This window comes from Microtus oregoni, unplaced genomic scaffold (genome assembly GCF_018167655.1).
Source record: "Microtus oregoni isolate MIOR12 unplaced genomic scaffold, Mior012 000036F_ref0000092, whole genome shotgun sequence".
In the NCBI taxonomy this organism is placed as follows: domain Eukaryota; kingdom Metazoa; phylum Chordata; class Mammalia; order Rodentia; family Cricetidae; genus Microtus; species Microtus oregoni.
In genome coordinates this window covers 15374608-15395225 of record NW_024543095.1, presented here as the reverse complement: position 1 = coordinate 15395225, position 20618 = coordinate 15374608, and the positions used below count along the sequence as shown (strand labels likewise).

Genomic DNA, 20618 nt, shown 5'->3' with positions numbered 1-20618 from the left:
TGGCTAAAGGTACATCAGATAATGGCATGGGTGGCCAAATCGGTGTCCTGCTGTCTCACGAGGGACTCCAGGGCTAGGAAAGGTCAGACAGGGCACTCCCACTGGCTCCTCAGTTGAAGCTACTCTGGAAAGGGACAGGCCACTAGAAAATTCACTTCCATTTGCTTCCCGCTGGCCATGAGTGAAATGCCCTTTCTGAGACCAGAGAGTGCCGGAGGACCTCACAACCGAAGTTCTCAGAGCTCCCTGGAGGAAGGATCTATTACTGGCTCGGAGGCTCGGCACAGTTTAGGTGTCTTCCATGTCTCCTTCAGCGTCAGGTAAGGGTACCCCACTGCAGAAAGCTGGGCTTCCCACCCTCTCTGCCACCTTTTCCCATCAAGTGGGTGGATGGGCCTGGGGGCTTTGGACTGCCTGTTTGGCAGATCCGGGTGGAAGTAGGCAAGGCTGCCAGCGGGCAGTGAGTGAGTATCTCCTCCCCTGGCCATTTGCTTTGCACCAATTTCTGTTATTCACACCCCTTCCTTGGCTTGTCCACCACCTGTCCTGCTTAGATAGAAAGGGCTTGAAAATTAGGGGTACTGGGGGCACAAGGTGGAAGGAAGTCTGTTGAAGGAATGCAGGATTGACCTCAACATGGTGCAGGTTACCAGCCCGCAGCAAGATGGAGAGACCCAGTATTCAGGGCAGCTATTGGGAGGCACATTCCTTGGGTGGTGGCCAACTGATAGTCACAAGACTTTCAAGGACTGAATAGCGGGGCATAGGAATTGAAATAAAGTTGTCAAATTGTACAGGAGCAACTGGGCTACTGGGATGGACTGGAGTTGGGTTCTGGGCTGGGAAACAGGGGCCTGGCCTTTCCAGGGCCTTACACTGCTCTTGCCCTTGTGGAATTTACTTTAAAGCAACCGCGTTGGGCCCTGGTGGAACGTCAAATCCTTCCAGCAGCGGTGGAACAGGCAAATTCTCAAAGATGTCTCCTTGTACATCGAGAGTGGACAGATGATGTGCATTCTAGGCAGCTCAGGTAAGCAGCAGGAGGGCGCATCCACTTCCAGGGAGGACTCCAGGGAGGCCGTGGCTTGGTTTAAGGGCCGTGTTGAAGGAATGAGCTCAAGTCTGTAGAGAGCAGACCATGCATCTGGCACTGGAATGAACTCTAACGACATGTCTGTGAATGGGCCCTGGTACCAAAGAGAATCCTTGAGAAAAGTCCCTGGGAAGAAGGGAAAGTCCTGCCTACCATGTAAACAGCTTGTTTGTTTGTTAGATTGGTTGTTGGTGGTGCTGGAGATCAAATCCAGAGCCTTGGGCATGCTAAGGAAGCCATCTACCACCAAGCCCCTGCCCCAGTCCCAGCTCTATTTTCAATTAGTATTTCCACTTCTGGAAAGTTCTCGTCAAGCCGTGCAGCAGGTGGAATTTAACTCATATTCTTGATCCCACTGCCCTTTTTTACAATGCTGATTATCAGACACACAATTGAGAAGAGAGAATCCTAAAAAAGAATTCGTGTTAACATCAAGTCTTATCAGTCAGTGCACTAAGTTTTTAGTTGTTTTTTTTTTTTATGTTTTGTTTTGTTTTGAGCTGCATTCTTAAAGACTGGGACCACCTGTGTGTATTCCCCATGCCTTTCTCTTCTTCTCAGGGGAAAGTTTACTATTTGGATGTGGCTTCCATGTTTGTTTTTATGTTCTTGCGTCAGTGAGTTATTGTCTTTGGAGGCATTTCCTCTGCTTTCACTGCAAAGCCTATAGGTGAAGTCCTCAGACTTTCAGCCCCTGGGGAGGACGTACACGGGCCCAGAAGAGGGGCTCGGTGTTCACAACAAGGAGTCGTCCTGCATATATTCATTTAAAGATTTTGACACATCAGTTCCATAAGACCCTCTTGTTTGAGAAACTGGTTGCAAATTGTTGGCATTTATCCCACGCCCCACTCGCCTTGCTCTTTCCTAGCAGTAGCCAACGCTAAGTCTGTGGTGAGAGTCAGGTGTGGCACCGTTAGGACCGAGCTGAGTGAGTCTCCCAAAGCCCTGCAACACAAGATTGTCCCCCATTGTGGAAATGAGGACAGACCTGGTGTGTCTGAAGAGATGGGTGTAGGTCTTGCCGGGTCCACATTAGCTCTCACCAGACAGAGCTGATGAAAGACAGCCCGCTGCCTGGACCTCTCTGTCTTCCTGGCTCATCGCACATTCGCTCACTCTCAGGTGTCGTCTGGCAAAGGTGCCGTTTACTATGTGGTGTATGTAGCCGGACGTCAGTCCCTGGGGCTGAGCAGATGATTCTATCCTGTTTTGAACTCTAAGTCTCCAAGACTGTGGGTACACACGCACACACACACACACACACACACACACACACACACACACACACACATTTCTACACATCGCCCAGCCTCAGCTATCCCAACTCAGGCATTTTCCTATAGTAATACAAAATGGATTAAGATGTCCAGCCTCAAATCGAACCCATCCATAAAGCACAGCTGTATGGCAATTGATTAAGATGAAATAAGATAATATGACGAGGATTAAATGAAAATGAATTCACTGACCGTCTCAGTCTCATTGGGATACTGAAAGAAAATATCATATACTGGGCTGGGTGGTAGTGGTGTGCGTCTTTAATCCCAGCACTCGGGAGACAGAGACAGGCTGATCTTTGTGAGTTCAAGGCCAGCCAGGTCTACCAGTACAGCCAGGGCTACACAGAGAAACCCTGTCTCAAAAAGCCGAATATATATCCTATGCAGCGTGACTTATGGGCAACAGTGTGTATTCTTCACACCTCAGGAGGCTGACACACCAGGGCCCACAGGTCTGATATGCGGTGAGGGCCGTCGTATTAGCTGTTTGTGGGCAAAAACACCTGGCAGAAATGATTTAAATAACAAAAGATTTATTTTGGTTCATGATTTCTGAGGGTTCAGTCCATCATGGTAGAACAGCCTATATATACCATGATGGAGAGGAAGAAGAGGGAGGATGCAGGAAAGAACCGTGACAAGACATACCCAAGGAGCAACCCGTTACCCATTTCTCCCAGCTTGTCTCTACCTTCTAAAGTTTCCAGAACCTCCCCCAAAGCACTGCCAGCTGGGGATAGAAGAGCCTAGGAGAATGACATTTCATATCCCACTCACAACAGTTGGCTTCTTCATACGCACTTACTTTCTGGTGCTGTTCACATAATCAAAGAGTTATGGGATCTCTCCTGGGTCTTTTATATTTTAATTAGTTAATTAATTAAATTACTTTGTGTATGTATGTGCAGGTACATGTGTTTGTGAAGGCCAGCAACCAACTTTGGGTGTCTTCTATCTTGTGTATGTACAGACGGGGGTCTCACTATGTCACCCTGGCTGGCCAGGAACTTGCTTTGTAGACCAGGCTGCTCTCAAATCCACAGAGATCTGCCTGCCTCTGACTCCCGAGTGGGGGACTTAAAGTTATGTGCTCCTATGCCTGGCTTCCCATATTGTTTTCTGAGAAACGGTCTCTCTCTCACTTTTACCTGGGGCTTACTGATGCATCGAGACTGGACTACAAGCATGCCTCAGTTATAGTGAGCAATTTTCCAACCGACCCATTTCCCTGACCCTCAACCTCTTCTCTAAGCACATTGACCCCGGTCTGCTTCCAGTACACTTCCTAATGCCATTTCAGCCACCTGGAGACTTGTGTGTGAGAGAGATTAAGACTCTGTCTCCAGAGTGACATCCTGCTATGCTGCGTTGTAAGTTAGTACTTAACGGTTAATCAGAACTGGAGGGAAGAGAGAGTTGGGGGAGAACCCCAAGGATCTCCGTGTGAAGCTGAGAAGCAGCAGCCTTGCTAGTGGCTCTGAACAGCTACAGGAACAGACAGAAAGAAAGGACAGACAGCAGTAGCAAACACTGCTGCAGGAACCACATAAAAGGCCTTTAATGCCCTGGTTAGAGAAACAACACAGGAAGGCAGGGATCATGTTTGGGGAGTCAGGACATAATTCCAACAACTCATGGGGATCACTTCTCCTCCTTCTTCTCTTTCTTCTCCACTTCCTCCGCCTCCTCTTTTCCTGTGTGTGTGTGTGTGTGTGTGTGTGTGTGTGTGTGTACGTTACAGGAGGTTGGACCAAGTGTTCTACAACTGAGCTGTTTCCCTAGCCCAGGATTCATTTTTTCCTTTTAATACAAGAAAATGGTTTTATTCCTACCCTTTAGTTTCTGACAGTTTACCCTCACTGTGATAATAAGACCTTGTAACTAGCGAAGCCGTTGAGCTAACATCCATAAATACGGGTGGGGAGGCGACAACCCATAGGTTTCTCCGTGCGAACTATTCTTTCAATGCCACGAAAAGACAATTGCAAACAGACCCCACAATATGCGTGGGCAGAAAGGCAACGGAGTGTGTCTCGGGCACACTGAAGTGTAGTAAACAGCACATTATCAATAGTTATAGGGCTTACGTTAGAGCGATGACATCTGAAAGTGGCATTCCTCTTAAAGGATGTGGTGTTCTCCTTTCTACCCCACTCTGCCTGGGCATGCATGCAGTCCTGCTTCGGTCAGACGTGGTTAGGACAGATGGTGACCACCACAGAAGCTTATCTTTGGACCCCTCATGATAAAAGCGGCTTCCACAAAGCTCCTGAATAGAAGATCTTGTATCTGTGTGAGCCCCTCTGTCACCTCAGGTACCAGGCTAGAACTCTGCAGAGATGTTCTTGGTAGCAACTGGCTAGCTATGGCCGAGGCTCTTGGCGCAGGCTGAGGTCAATTTGTTTTCCCCAAAGGCCTTCAGTGCCCCTCAGCCGCTCCACACTCGAGGGAGCTTGTTGAAAAGCGGAGTCACATTCATTAGTTTTGAGGGGCTACATTTTGGCGTCTCAGACCAAAAGTCAGAAGGTTCTGGCAATGTAAGAATCAGGTCCTAAGGGACCACAAAAAGAAAGCTAGGCACCAGGGGCTAATTTAAGTACCCCGACTTTCCTATTCTGAACCTGTATTTCTCTTTCTTTTCTTCTCTCTCTCTCTCTCTCTCTCTCTCTCTTTCTTTCCTTTCTTTCTTTCTCCTCCTCCTCCTCTTTTTTATTTTTGTTTTTCGACACAGGGTTTCTCTGTCCTGGAGTTCACACTCTGTAGCCCAGGCTGGCCTCAGTCTCACAGAGAAACCCCTGCCTCTGCCTCCTGAGTGCTGGGATTAAAGGCATGCGCCACCACCACTACTCTCGGTCTTGTTAATGTTATTTTGAACCTGTATTTTCTTACTCCAAAAAGTTTTCTCCACATTTATTGATGGATGTGTGTACATGTACAGGCAAATGCTTGCCATGGCATGCGTGTGGAAGCCAGAGGACAAGTTTTGGTAATTTGGTCTCTACTTCCACCATGTACCTCTCGGACTGAACTCAGGTCTTTGGGCTTGGCTGCAAATCCTTTTACTGACTGAGCCATCTTGTATAAAGAACAAATACAAAGCACCTTCAGACGCGGGTTCCAGTAAAGGACAAGAGAGCCACTTTCTTGTTGTCAAATCCAGAAAACACTTGCACGTGGTGTTTGGCCTCTGTTACTAGGCTTGCCCCCTCTTCACTCAGGGGCTTTACTCAGGGCGCCATGGAGAGGCGCAGCCAGAGTTCCATTGAGAGGCATAAAGGGTCTGGAGAAGTATCCCCATTCTCATACGGAGGCTCCTCCAGGGCTTTCTTTTGTCGCCCTCAGGCTCGGGGAAAACTACCCTGCTGGACGCCATCTCCGGGAGGCTGAGGCGCACAGGGACCCTGGAAGGGGAGGTGTTTGTGAATGGCCGCGGGTTGCGCAGGGACCAGTTCCAAGACTGCTTCTCTTACGTCCTGCAGGTGGGTGCGACCCCGGCCCGCCCCACCCCTCGCCCTCACGTCCGGGGCTCCGACGACTCTGATATCCCCTTTCCTGCAGAGTGACGTCTTCCTGAGCAGTCTCACCGTGCGCGAGACGCTGCGCTACACAGCCATGCTGGCCCTCCGCCGTAGCTCTTCGGACTTCTACAACAAAAAGGTACAGTTCCCAAGGGCCAAGGCCTGGTACCTCAGAAGCCCTCTCCTGCCACCTCCTGGCCCGCCCATTTTCATATTTTTTTATTCTGCTCACCTCCGCCCTAAGTGGCAGTTACACGATCTGAATGAACACCTGAAATGTGACCAGTCCGACCTAAGCCTGGTTTGTTTAAGAAGCCCCTGGGTCCTGTCCTTCCATCATGTGGCTTCAGGGAATCGAATTCAGGTGGTCAGGCGTGGTGGCAAGTGTCCTTAACCACTGAGCCATCTCATCTTGAAGGAACCTTATGAAAATAGACTAAGTTTCCTCCATGAAGAAAGAAACAAGGGAGTCCTCACTCCAGTGCGTTTGTTAAATGTTCTCAGTTTGCTTGGTTCTGTCTGGACTGTGAAGACCTGGGAACTCCCCAGGGAATAAGGTCAGGTAGGGCTGTCACCCCAAAAGGCACAGCTTCCTAGGAAGTAGGCTTGTCACCAGACCCTTGGAGACAGCAGGCTGCTTTCACCTGAGAATCCTGACAACTCTGGGAGGTGGTCTCTACCTCTAGAGGAACCCACCCCTCACGGAGTGCCCCTCATCTGTCTTTTCCCCTAAGGCTATTACATGGGTCCCGCTTCTCTAAATTATTCTCTGGTCTCACCTCTGGCTGGCATTCAGCAGGCTTGCTCAAATACAGTATCTCACTTGTGTCCGATACCGGCCGGGGTGGGGGCTTTATCTTCTTCAACCTGTTGCTGATACACCTATGCCTTCTAACCCCATCAGACTGTATGAAACACTCTGGAGTCTGAAAAAAGACATCTGTATTCTCCTGGGAGATAGGTGTGCAAAAACATGCTCATATGGCTTGGTGGTCCTAACCAGTGACACACACACACACACACACACACACACACACACGCAGCCCGCAGCTCGCACTCTCTATGCTTGCTTTGGTATTGTTTTATTCATCTATTTATTTTACATGCCAGCCACAGCCTCTCCCTCATCCTCTCCTCCCAGGCCCTCTTCTTCATTTCCCACCCCCATCCACCCCCCATCCCCTCCTCTTCCATCTCCATTACGGGAGCTGGAGAGATGGCTCCGTGATTAATAGCACTGGCTGTTCTTCCAGAGGACTGAGGTTGGATTCATAGCCCCCACCTGTCAAGAAAAGCTTGGTTCTAGGACCCTTCAACCTGATTCCGAGAGGAGACTTTTTGCCTGGCTTCCCCTTTGCATCCTCTATAGGCCAGGGCTCCGTTTCTGCTAGTGACTACCTTTTCCCCCTTGGTTCTCCCTCCAGAGTCATCTCTTCTCCTGTAGCTGCATTGTGGTTATTTTTCCAAAGCAATGTGCTGGTTTCTTTTCTTTTCTTTCTTTCTTTCTCTTTCTTTCTTTCATTGTGAAAGGGGCACAATCTCGCTAAAGGTGACTGGGAGCAAACTCTCTTCAGCCTCCCCTATGCTTCCCGGGGGCTGTCTGCAGACTGGGGGAATCAAGGAAGGGGAGCAGTGGAAGTAGAGGTTTTTCCAAAGGTCTCTGGGGGCTGCAATAAGCCGAGGAAGGGACAAGGGAGAAAAGCCAGCCAGTGAGGATTGTTTGCATATGTTGTTGGTGTGGAAAGCAGAGATACGAGGAGCTGTAGGTGTAGGTGTAAGCAGAATGAAGAGGGCTGCTGAGGGACTCGGAAGGGCGGAAGTGAAGCTGCGGACATGCTAGGCTTCCTTTGAAGGTCCTCAAGCAGATCTGAGCAGAGATTGGAGTGGCTTTTAATTACTTTTGGAAGCTGGATTATATTCCTTTGATGTAAAACAGCACCACGATTGGTCACTTGAATCTCTAGGGCTTACTAGGGTTACAAAAGAGAAACGGGGGCCACTTCAAACCAAATTGGATTTTTTTTAAAGCACAGAAAATATTTATGATAATAAAATTTCAAAACCCAAACTCTTAACATAATCTATATCATAATTATATCTTTGGGATTTTTTTGATGCCAGAATAAATATTTTGTGTTTCCAGGAACTTAAAAACACTTATTTAAAGCTGGCCTATGTATTATCCACTAAACCGAGGTGGATTTTACTGGTATGGGCTTTTCTTCCCAGGGTTTGATGAGTCTGAAAGTGGCCCTCACACTCTAAGAGAAGCATTATCCCCCCCTGGGCCGTCGCCTGCCCGTAACTGAAGTATCAGCCACAGTTACAGGTGGCAGGCCTGGAGTTCTGTCTCTTACAGGTGGAGGCGGTCATGGAAGAACTGAGTCTGAGCCATGTGGCAGACCAAATAATCGGCAATTATAATTTTGGGGGCATTTCCAGTGGCGAGCGGCGCCGAGTCTCCATTGCAGCCCAGCTCCTTCAGGACCCTAGTAAGTGGACACTGACCTGCTCCCAGGTGCTCGCAGGGTACCCTCCATGTGCCTGAGGCGCCTCCTTATCTTCTGTATGTTTGAGGGCTTTCTTCACAGTCCCCAGTGAGAAAAGGTTTGAGCAGGATTGAAATCTCTGACGTTTCCCAAACCAGAGACCCCAGTTTTGGGAACTGCTATGTAGTTTGTTTCCTGATGAGAGTCTCTCAGTTGGGGGGACAGTCCTCAGCTTATCACAGTTCACCCCCACAGTGAGGTGAACGTGATACACACTCGACAGTACTTTGAATTTTAAACTTTTCTCAGACTAATGAGAAATGGTAGCACCTTCTCTCGTAGCAACAGTGAGCCACACTCCTGATTGGCCTTGTGGGGCACAGAACTGGTCCTACAGTGTGCTGTGTTGACCAAGCTACTGTGCTCAGTAGGTTAGGTGGATCAAATGCATCTTCAGCCTATACCGTGCCTTTACTTTCCATGGGGTTATACTGGGTTACTATGACAAGGACCATTTGCCTTGACCATCTCCTAAAAGTATCCCATTTGTGTTATCCTGTCTCCGGGTGTGCTCCAGAACCTTCCATGACTATGAGGCCCACCTTGTCTAACTTATGAGCGCAGCTCCATTGTGCCCTGTAGGGAAGGCCAGTGAGTTCTGGTATTACTAGGAGTGTTTATGCCATGGGGAAGTGTTTATGAGTTGGCACAGCATATACGCCATGGAGAAGGCACTATGAAATGAGGCAGCCAGTCCCCTGTCTCCCTTCTCCCAACTTGACAAACCTCACCACATATATGCACCCGGGTGAGGGCATTTTGCACCTGAACTCTTTCTTCACCCCATGGTAGGACAAGCCTGCCTCTTCTAATCAATGCTTGGTCACAAGATGCTAAGGGGCCCTTGTCACTCTCTGGGTAGACGTAAGCTACAGTTAAACTTCTAAAGAACCCGACCAACGCCTGCCCATCCACCCCCCCCCCACTTCAGACGCTGTTTCATTTATTCTTCTGCTGAGTGCAGACCCCATTAGTCCTGGAACGTGTCCTGATAGAAAATAAGACTGGACTAGATAATTGCCAACTAGTCTACTTAGCCTCCCCAAAGGCTACCTGCTAGCCCTGTTTTCTGCCAGTGTCCCCTGCATGGAGCCCGAGTAGTCCAGAGTACAAAGGGGCCTGATCTGGTCGCTGTCCTGTCTCCAGGTGTGCTCCAGAGGCCCTTGCAGGTCAGGTTCTATCTCCTGGGCTCAGGCTGAAAGCCCGTTTCCATGCGGCTACTTCTCATCACAGTTTGCTGCAACAGCTCCATGGAAGGCTGCTCAGAACACTGAGTTTTGAGCACAGAGCATGCTGGGTGGTGGTTTAGACGTCTGACCCTTCTTTTCCCGCAGAGGTCATGATGTTTGATGAGCCAACCACAGGACTGGACTGCATGACTGCGAATCAGATTGTCCTCCTCCTAGCTGAGCTGGCTCGAAAGGATCGCATTGTGATCGTCACCATCCACCAGCCTCGCTCTGAGCTCTTCCAAGTAAGGGGATGCCCGTTTCTCGTACCGCTCAACTCAAGAGGAGTAGGTATGGTGTCTTAAACCAGAAATGACAGGGCAGGGTAACAAGCATGGACCAGTGATTGGAAAAGCAAGGGGCCCAGTTTACCTAGTGCACTCTGAGCCTCTTCTATATACTAGCTCATTTGGTCCACAATCATTTAGTCCACAAGGCAATCCTGGGGCCAGGGATCCACATATACACTTAACAGAAGAGAAGAATATGACTTAGAAATTACTCAAAATGGAGCCAATATCACACTGTTGGTAAAACGCTGTCAGTGGCAGCTTGAGGAAGATGGCTCAGTTGGTAATGTGCTTCTTTATGAGTTTGGATTTCCCAAGCCCATAAAAGCTGGGCAGAGAAGCACATGCCTGTAATCACAGTGCTGGGGAGGCAGAGACAAGAGGATCTCTGGGGCTTGCTGGCTAGCCAACCTAGCTGAGTCCAAGACTGCCAGGTTCAGTGAGAGACGCTGTCTCAAAAGTAAGAAGAACTGAGGACACACACACACACACACACACACACACACAGAGAGAGAGAGAGAGAGAGAGAGAGAGAGAGAGAGAGAGAGAGAGAGAGAGAGAGCTGCCTGGCAATGCGGCTGGTATCACGGCCCATTTAGCTACCAAAGCTCTATTTTGTCACAAAAATCATAGATTTTATATGCAAAAGAAACTCCATTTGATCCCCAGTATCCTTTTAGCTATCCACAATTTGTTGGTTTCCTATAGACGAGGATCTAATATTTCAAACACAGCCAACACACATAACACCTCTGGTTGCTCAAGGTAACTCTCAGTGGTTTTTCTCTGCCCAAATGTGATGCTAGGCCCAGCACCATAGAGCGATACTCACCATGCACAGAGGTAACCCAGACTAAGGACCAGAGGGATGCCTTCCCTTGTCTCCAGTAGACACGCATACACACACACACACACACACACACACACGCACGCACGCACACACACACACACACACACAAATACAGATGCAGGGCAGGGTAACAGAGGACTAACTGGCTGCTTGGAAGTGTATTTCCCTTAAGGACATGATTACCCCAGCACACACTAACCCCATCTGCTGTCCAATCAGCACTTCGACAAAATTGCCATCCTGACTTACGGAGAGTTGGTGTTCTGTGGCACGCCGGAGGAAATGCTTGATTTCTTCAATGGCTGTGGCTACCCTTGTCCTGAGCACTCCAACCCCTTTGACTTCTACAGTAAGTGCTTTAATGTCCACCAGCATGGCTGTTAAAAGGTCATTTTAGGTTATAATTATTTATGTATTTCTGTGTGTGCTGAGGTTGGTCTACATGTGGAGGTCAGGGGACAGGTCTGAAGAAGTCAGGTCTCTCCTTCCACCACGTGGGGCCTAGGGATCAAAGTCAGGTCATTAGACTTGGTGGCAAGCGCCTTTACCTGTTGAACCATTTCTCCAGCCCTAAATCTTCCTTAGCTTTGATTTCCGTGATACTGACCCTTCCAGGTTTTTATTTTTGTTTTGGCTTTTTTTTTTGTTTTGACGTCTTTATTTTTCAAGGAGTTAAGTTGGCAAGTCAATTCACTTACCCCCAGTGGTTTACCAGAGAATAAAATGGGGCTTCTCTCTCAGACTCTGACAAAGTTGAGTTTCTGAATTGTCCCAGGCAGTTGTTACGGGATTCTCATTGCCTCTCTGGGTAGCTGTAGACATTCTAATGCAGCAGGCGGTCATTAAGAGAGGAGCTTCTCTGCTGGGATAGGAACAGAACAATTGATGAATCAGATATTGTGATCCATTCAGTGAGAGCATGCGTGCATGTGTGTGTGTGTGCAGGCGCATATGTGTGTGTGGTGTGTGTGTACATGCACATGAGTGTGTGTTTGGTTTGTGTGTGTGCATGTATGAGTGGTGTGTGTGTGTGTGTGTGTGTGTGTGTGTGTGTATTTAGAAACACATGGGTCCTATCTTTTGGGGAAAACTTTTAGTGGACTTGACGTCAGTGGATACCCAGAGCAGAGAGAGAGAAATAGAAACCTACAAGCGAGTCCAGATGCTCGAATCTGCCTTCAAAGAATCGGCAATCTGTCACAAAATCCTGGAGAATATTGAAAGAACAAAACACCTGAAAACCTTACCCATGATTCCTTTCAAAACGAAAGATCCTCCCGGAATGTTCTGTAAGCTGGGTGTCCTCTTGAGGTAAGAGCCTGGGAAATACAGCCAAGGCCCATTTTAGGTCTTTATAGACATTTACCAATAATGAAATAAAAGGAATTAAAACTGACTCGTTTGGTTTCCAGGCGAGTAACGAGAAACCTAATGAGAAACAAGCAGGGGGTGATCATGCGTCTTGTTCAGAATCTGATCATGGGCCTGTTCCTCATTTTCTACGTTCTCGGGGTCCAGAACAACGTACTAAAGGGTGCTATCCAGGACCGTGTGGGGCTGCTGTACCAGCTTGTAGGCTCCACCCCGTATACTGGCATGCTCAACGCTGTGAATCTGTGTAAGTGTGGGAGGTACATCTCTTTCCCCCAAAATTCATCTGCTCCAGCCGTTACCTTCCAAAAGCTCACCATTATAAAGGTATTTCTCTAAGCTGAAACTTGCCCCATCCCTGGGTTCCCCAGGGAAGGGAATGAACAGTAGGATCACCTTAATGCAAGTAGCTCATCAAGTGGGCAGCCCTGAGGGTCGAAGCACCCAGAAAATATCAAAGTGATGCAGCATTGATGGTGTAGAATTTGGAAAGAGCTTTTCAGAAGTTCACAGCCTAGGATGTTCAGTTCGTGTGATCCAAGCCAACAAGCATGATTCTGCTTTGGAAGAGCCAGCACCTAGTGTTTCAACCCAATGGGGACCCTGAAGCACTGGACTGCCTGGTGCTGCAGTTTGCTTCAGGAAAATAGGCTTGGAGGGATTTCCGAAATGGAATACCAGCCACAGGGTGGAGGGGAGAACAGCGTTTGGAAAGCTGGTCCTAGATGGGCCCTTGAGGCAGTGAGAAGTCTCTGTCTTTCCCAGGCTTTTCTGTCCTCTGGGAACCAATCTCCTGCCCGGGAGGACACAGGGCCTCAAGTCACCCACTCGTGCCCCTCTCTGCTTTATTACTTTCCAGAGAAGAAAGTAAAGTGTGGGGTCCTTGCTACCACACTGGCCCACTGGCCCCTAGGTAATGGGAGATTTTTGAGGTGGGAGGGTTTATTATCCAATGATTATGGAGCCTGCCCGGCTGCCTTCCTGACCCAGCCCTGGTAGACCTCAAGTTAGCGTGGGTGGCTTTTCCTCCCTTGGTGGTTTGGTGACTGACTGTTTTTGGAACATGCCTTCCATGCTAGTTCCCATGCTGAGAGCTGTCAGTGACCGGGAGAGTCAGGATGGCCTGTACCAGAAGTGGCAGATGCTGCTGGCCTACGTACTGCACGCGCTCCCCTTCAGCATTGTTGCCACCCTGCTTTTCAGCAGTGTGTGCTACTGGTAAGGTGGGGTTCGGGGGCACTGAGTTCACCTGGGCCAGGCTCCCCATGGAGGGCTGGTGGGACCCAAGAGCAGGCCAGCGAGACGTATGCCAGGGAACAAGTCCCATGGTCTGAGGGTCTGGGCTAGAGAGGAGTGCTCACTGAGGGTAAGGCACAGCAGGTGACTGAGGTTAGGAGACAGAGGGCCACTGACTAGGAGACATTTCTGTGGATGGCTTATCAAGAAAGATAAAAGACAGTGCAGGGGGAAATTGGAGTGGAAGGGTGATCCTTGTCCTCATATGATAAAATCATCAAAGGTGACAGAATGTTTGTAAGAACCACAAGGCTGTGACTTGAGAAAAAAATTCACATAATTAAAAAACATGGTGAACTGGGCGGTGGTAGCACAGCACGGTGGTTAATCCCAGCACTCAGGAGGCAGAGGCAGGAGGATCTCTGTGAGTTCGAGGCCAGCCTGGTATAAAGTGAGTTCCAGGACAGCCAAGAAATTGTCTCAAAATTGACAGAGAAATTGTCTCAAAAAACAAAAAGAAACACATAACAAAACAAAAACAGGGTGATTTGGGCAAGAGGAAAGGGAGCCTTCAAGACTGACTGGGAGGGCAGACAAAAAATGGGGGGTTCTTTTTCTTGCTCTAAAAATGGACTGATGGACCCACAAGTCTAATGAGAGTTTAAGTCACACTATTGCTGGGGAGAACAATTTGCTGAAAGACATTTACAAGAAAAATGCACAGATACAAATTAGCTTGTTCCAAGGACACGAAGGTCAAATCAAGGCTCGGAGAATAGAAGACACTAGTGAGATTGAGTGGGAAGGAAATGAACGAGGAGGACAAGGCAGCGAGCGATTTCACATCGGCAATAATCCTACCCCGGCAATACTCCTACCGAGCCGGAATGGGCTCGGGGCAGCACAGTAGGTGAGCCCTCAGCATTAGGGTAGGAATGGCAGGTAGAACACAGTTATTAATGGAGAGACCCAGAGAGTTCGACAGCCCCACATCTGCCAGCCCGTATGACTGTTGTCTAAGCAATTTAATGTTTTGCCACGAGAGCTAAAGACGTTCTAACAGGCAATTCACACTGAGTTGAAGTCAGTGGAAACAACCGCGGTAATAAGGGGGCTCAAATGTCGGCTTTGTTCCAAAAGGGGACTGACAAAGGGGAATGGGCTTGCCTTGCTAATTCCACCTCCCACTAGCCAGCAAGGATTTATTCACAGGAGGCAAGTATGGTCTTTTTCTTAACTGATGTGCGTGGAGAGAAAACTAAAGGCCCATGTTTTTCTAGGACACTGGGCTTGTATCCTGAGGTTGCCAGATTCGGGTACTTCTCTCTTGCTCTCCTGGCCCCCCACTTAATTGGAGAATTTCTAACTCTTGTGCTGCTTGGGATGGTTCAGAACCCCAATATTGTCAACAGCATAGTGGCTCTGCTGAGCATCTCTGGGCTGCTTATTGGATCTGGACTGATCAGGTAAGGAGAACTGACTGAAAAGATTCAGTCTGGCATGGTTTGTGGTCGAGGATCACCCAATAATGGCTTCCATGGAGCAAACCTTGTAGCTCGGCTGCTTCTACGACTTGTCAGCTTTATTGTTTTAGACCTTGACCTGCTCACTGTTTATTAATACGATGTCTTTTATTGGACATCAGGACCCAACAAGATAAGCTTATTATTGATGTGACGCACATGTAGCAAGCTAATAAGAGAAGGAAACCAATCTAGATTCTCTAAGAAAACTCACAGCCCAATTTATAGCCAGCGTGCACATTAGCTCCTATCTAACTGGTAAGCATGAGGCTTTCTTCCAGTTCTCAATTCTCATTTTAAAACGCTTATTCTTATTTGAGGTGTGTGTGTGTGAGTGCCTGCATGTATGTATGTGCACCATGTATGTGCTGGAGCTATTGAGGCCAGAAGAGGGCATAGGATCCTCTGAAACTGGAGTTACAGGGTTGAGAGCCACCATTTAGTGGGTGGTTAGGAACTAAATTCAGGTCCTCTCCAAGAGCAGCCAGTGTCCCTAACCGCTAAGCCATCTCTCTAGAACCCCCTTCTCTGATAAAGGGGATGGGGCTTGCCCTGCTAGTCTACTCTCCCACTAGCCAGAGAAGAGGAAAGCACGGTCCTCTGGGGTTAAAGTTAGATGAGGAAAGCACCATAGACAAAGTGCTAGTCCAGAAAGAATGAGGTCTAGTGGACATGGCACATGTTAACACCATCCTTGGGTGATATTTAATGCCTCACCACATTTGATTTTATAAATTTTCCTTTATATATCATTTTGTAACCTCATTTATAAAATCTTGAGATAAAGAGCTACGTCTTCAGGTCATGGGGTCAATGGGAGGACCAGCCTGAGAGCATGCCATGAGCTGTCCACACTAGAGCGTGTAAGGGAGAGCTACCACTGGGCAAAGCGAGCTGTTCCATCCATGGACAGCCTTTCTATTACACTCTATTTGTCTCTGCGGCTGAAGTGGGTTGGTGACATCTCTGAAAACGGTGCGAGTCAGCCCAGAGTTTCAGGATTAGGCCAACAAGGTCGACCTAAGGGTGAGCGACGTCTCCTCTTTCATATGTTCAGACCTTAGTGTGCTGGTCAGCCTGGCACTATTGGTTTTTGGGGAAAGGGGATGATTGCTCTTTAAAGGGATACCATGGCCGTCATTGGCAAACACTCTCATGTTCTTGGCAAAACCTCCCTCCACGTAGCAAGGCTGAGCAGACAGGCATCTGTCGGTAAACAACCCATGGCTCCTCCCTCTTGAAAGCAAGCCTATACTTCTGTGACAGAGTCTTGTGCCTTCTGCTTTGTTTCCTTGTCACCTGTACAGAACCTGCCTTCTGGCCCCAGGGCCGAAGATGCTCTCTCTGAAGCACGCGCGCCCCACCCCAGCTGCACACATGCACGTGCGCATGCACACACATACACACACGCACACACGGACACACACACGGACCACCTTGCATTGTATCCTTTCTCCGAATTTAAGACCACAGTCTTGGGAGCAGTAGCCTGTCTCACTCATCAGCACAGTCTTCCTCAGGGGCCAGCCCATGACACAGAGCCCAGCAAGTGTGTAACACATCATTTGTTGGGTTGAGCGGTAAATGGATCACTTTCCGTGGGTTGCCACACAGGGCCCAGGCACTGGCCGTGTTGTTTTCCTTTCTGGCATCAAGCCTATGTGCAGGTGGAACATATGTCTTGTGGTTGGCCTAGTGCACAAGGGGACATAAGGGCATGCGCTTCTGACCTCAGAGCAGCAGCGCACAGCAGGGCAGCCCTCCTCCAGTGGCCGCCACCCTGTGCAGGTCTTGGCCATCTCATACTTGACTTTTCCCACAGCCTCCTCTCCCGGGTTTGCCAGTCTCTCCTTATTCTGGTCCATTCTACTTCGTTGGTGTTACATTCATTTCCTGAAAATGATATTTCTAGTTGGTCTTTTCCATGGTTACTCAGTCAACTCATTTTGAGACCCTGATACCCTGCTTCTGGTGTGGCTCCAAGCTCACCTCCCTCGGCTCCCAGTTCCCATCCTCTGCTCTAGCTTGGAGAACTATTGGGTCCCAGCAGTGGGACCGGTGGCCTGTCCTTAGGCCATTTCTGCCCCAAAGTGACCTCTTTCCTCTGTAAGCTTTTCCCATGTCCCTAACCAAGCTTTCCAGCCCACAGTCTGCCATCTAGGAAAACTGCCAGTAACTGGAGTCATGGGGCTTGGGGAGCACCTGGGAATAGGTGAGACAGTAAATTAGAATGGTAAGGGTGTAATGAACATGTGGTATTGTAGCCTATGCACTCCTGGCACCAACAGTTCACTTCTGTGCATTTTTGTGGTATTGAGGATGCATAGTCTATGTCCCTAACTACGTTATGAGTTCTTCAGGGATAGGATACTTTAAAAAAAATCCCCAAAGCACCTAGGATTAGAATCTTATAAAGAGAAATTATTTAATATATATTTAATTTATGTGTATGGATGTTTTGCTGGTAACTATGTCTGCGTACCACCCATTCGCCTAGTGCCTGTGGAGGTCAGAAGAGGGTGTTGGATCCTCTGAACTGGAGTTACAGATGTGAGCTAGGTGTGAAATTGAACCCAGGTCCTCCACAAGAGCAAAAAGTGCTCTATTGAGCCATCTCAGCAGCCCCACGGTGTATTTTTACTGATAGAAACTATATAGTGATCCAAGAGGCAATCAGACTTGGCAGGATGTTTCTCCTGAGACAGACTGGAGAGGAGCATGTTTTCCCAGAGGGATAAAGGAAGGCACAAAAGGGAAAAACAACAAACACCAAACGAAAACAAAAGCACCCCTCCCCCACAAAAATCCAAACCACCGACAACACAAAAACCCTAAAACCAAGACCCAAGGAAGAGTTTCTGTTTGCAGGCTCCAACCTCCTTTCTTGGACACTAGTCTGGTCCTCCCGCCACCCTTAGTCAGATGTCACAGTCTTCACCTAATGTAGTATTACTAGGTGTATGACTGCCTGCATGTTTATATAAGTAATGTTGAGACAGACAGAGAGAGCCAGCCAAGGGTCATGAGAGTCTCTAATGAATCCAATCCACTGAAACGGCTGCCAGGGGGTGTTAAATGACGAAGCACCATGCTTACTGACATACAACAAGAACTGAGCTCTATTCGGGAGACTAAAGATCATCAGAGTGTGAAGAGCCTGGTTCTACACTGTGCGAGTCTCACAAGCACACACATTTTCTATCCTGTCACCAAAATGTCTTCAGTCATTTCTGATAGTGGGATATACTCACAGTTTTCAGTGTTGTTTGAAGACTTCATAGTAAGCATCAATTTTACAACAGAGGTGGAAGATTATGTTTAGATTAGAAAACATAAAGACTGCATATATATATATATATATATATTTCCTAGAATCTACTGAATTTTCTTTCTCTTTTTTTCTTTTTCCTAAGAAACATAGAAGAAGTGTCAATGCCTTTTAAAGTCCTGAGTTATTTTACATTCCAAAAATACTGCTGTGAGATTCTTATTGTCAATGAATTCTATGGGTTGAACTTCACGTGCGGTAAGTATTCTATTCTATTTTACAGTATTATTTTTACATGCTGTTCTAAGTAAGCAATCTCCTAGGGAAATGGAAATACTATGAGAGAGAGGGAGAGAGAGAGAGAGAGAGAGAGAGAGAGAGAGAGAGCCAGAAGACAACTTTGGATTTTCTTGGATTTTGTTCCTTCCTAGCTGCCTATTTGGTTCTGTCACTGGGACCTGGGCTCTCTGATTAGGCTGGGCCGGCTGGCCAGCAAGCCTCAGGAATGCATGCCTCCCCAGTGCAGTGTGTGTCACTATGCCCATGTTTTATGTGGGTGATCAAACTCGGCCTTGTTTTTGTGGCAGTCACTTTCTTGAATAGGCTATCTCCCCAAACTCTTAGAAATGTTTTATTTTCATAATACAATTTTCAAACCTTGATTTGAAATAAAGCCCACAATTTTTCTCTCATTTAAAACAATTTTTAAAGAGATTTATTTATTTTGTCTGTGAATGTTTTGCCTACCTGTATGTATGTATTCATGTTGTATGAGTACTTGGTTGCTGGTGGAGGCCAGAAGAGGGTGTCAGATCCCCTGGGACTGGAGTTACAGACAGTTGTAAGCTGCTATGTGGGTGCTGGGAACTGAACCCAGGTCCTCTGCAAAAGCAGCAAGTGCTCTTCCTCTGAGCTGTCCCTCTAGCCCCAAGCTATTTTCTCTGATTTTTAAAGAAAAGTATTCACCAGTCAAGTTAGTCTCCTGTCAACAGTGAATAGTTTAAGGGCACTCGATACAGGTCTATGTGATTGCTAGTATATTCTAGATAGGCTCAGTTCCTATATCACTGAACATACCAAAGCTAGCTAAATGTGGCCTCTTGCTCCCCAAACTATGTATAGAATACATATGGGTAAATCCATTTTTTTAAATGACAAACGTCAACCTCCAATTCCAAGACAGGGCAGTGGGAACACAAGTGCCCATGGCCACTGGAAATCCCAGTGTATGGTAGAGTTTAGCGGTTAAATATTTTCAGATGTCAATACCAATAACTTCTACTGTGTTTGCTGGTAGGTAACAAGCAGGAACAGGGGGATGTAGCTATTCTCAAGAGACAATCAAATACTTTTCCATCTTCAAAACAAGCCTGGGCCCCAGACTCACTCTTGCTTCATCTCACTGTGAACTCTGGGTTCGCTGAAATATCGTGTGTCTTTCACTAAGAAGGCTACTTCGAGCGCTGAGCACTTTCTGAACATCAGGGAGAGATTTGTGATGAAATGCATCAGAGCTGACTGTCTGTCTCTCCTTGGCAGGTGGCTCCAATAGCTCCATGATAATTAACACAATGTGCTCCATCACCCAAGGAATCCATTTCATCGACAAGACCTGCCCGGGCGCTACGTCCAGATTCACGGCAAACTTTCTCATCTTGTACGCATTCATCCCACTGCTTGTCATCCTAGGGATAGTGGTCTTTAAAGTGCGGGACTTCCTCATCAGCAGATAGTTGATGGCAGCCAGGAAAGGGCGCCTGCCACGGACCACAGAGGGGCGCCATCTGCTAACCAGCACGATTCCGTTTGTGACCCTTGCATCTATCAGACCCCCAAGTGCGACGGAAACTGCTCACCGTCCCCCACTATTCCAGCTTGTGGGGAGATGGAGACTTGGAAGGTGCGACTGAACTGGCCCACGGATGTAAATAATGATAATTCATAAACCTATGGGAGATTAGTTTGACTATGTGTTTATTTCTGTACCCAGAAAATAAGCCCGTTTTAAAAATCGTGTTTACATTTGATAAAGAATTTGATAAAACAAAAGTGTGTGTGAATACTGACTGGTAGCAATCCAGGAAGTTCTGGGTTTGCCTGAGAAAGCCTCCTAGAGAAGGGGATAAGTAGCTTCTGCTGCCATTTAAAAGCCACAGATACATGCCTGTTCACCTGATGGGGCAGTCACCTGATCACATCAGGCAGCTGCTGGACAGATGTTGGTGAACACCCCTGACACATAGCGAAGAAACCTCAGGAAGACGCTGAACATTGAATACTGCGTATCAGACAGACTTCTGACGGATATGCTTGTTATTTCTTCACTTTTAGTATAATTTACCTTTTAAAATGAAATGTTACTGGGCAGAGTGTGACAGAGAGACGAGCTGTGTAAGTCTGCAGAACAG

General features: G+C 47.8%; 1 protein-coding gene across 1 annotated transcript; it reads left to right on the top strand.

Moving 5' to 3' along the window:
- Positions 1-60: 60 nt before the first annotated feature.
- Abcg5 (ATP binding cassette subfamily G member 5) lies at positions 61-20252 on the top strand. Its single transcript, XM_041631256.1, has 13 exons — positions 61-320; positions 909-1030; positions 5719-5855; positions 5935-6033; positions 8254-8386; positions 9778-9917; positions 11032-11161; positions 11910-12123; positions 12225-12430; positions 13263-13401; positions 14700-14885; positions 18356-18468; positions 19750-20252. The coding sequence occupies exons 1-13, from the start codon at positions 178-180 to the stop codon at positions 19941-19943; spliced, it is 1956 nt and encodes a 651-aa protein (XP_041487190.1). The 5' UTR covers positions 61-177; the 3' UTR covers positions 19944-20252.
- Positions 20253-20618: the final 366 nt, after the last annotated feature.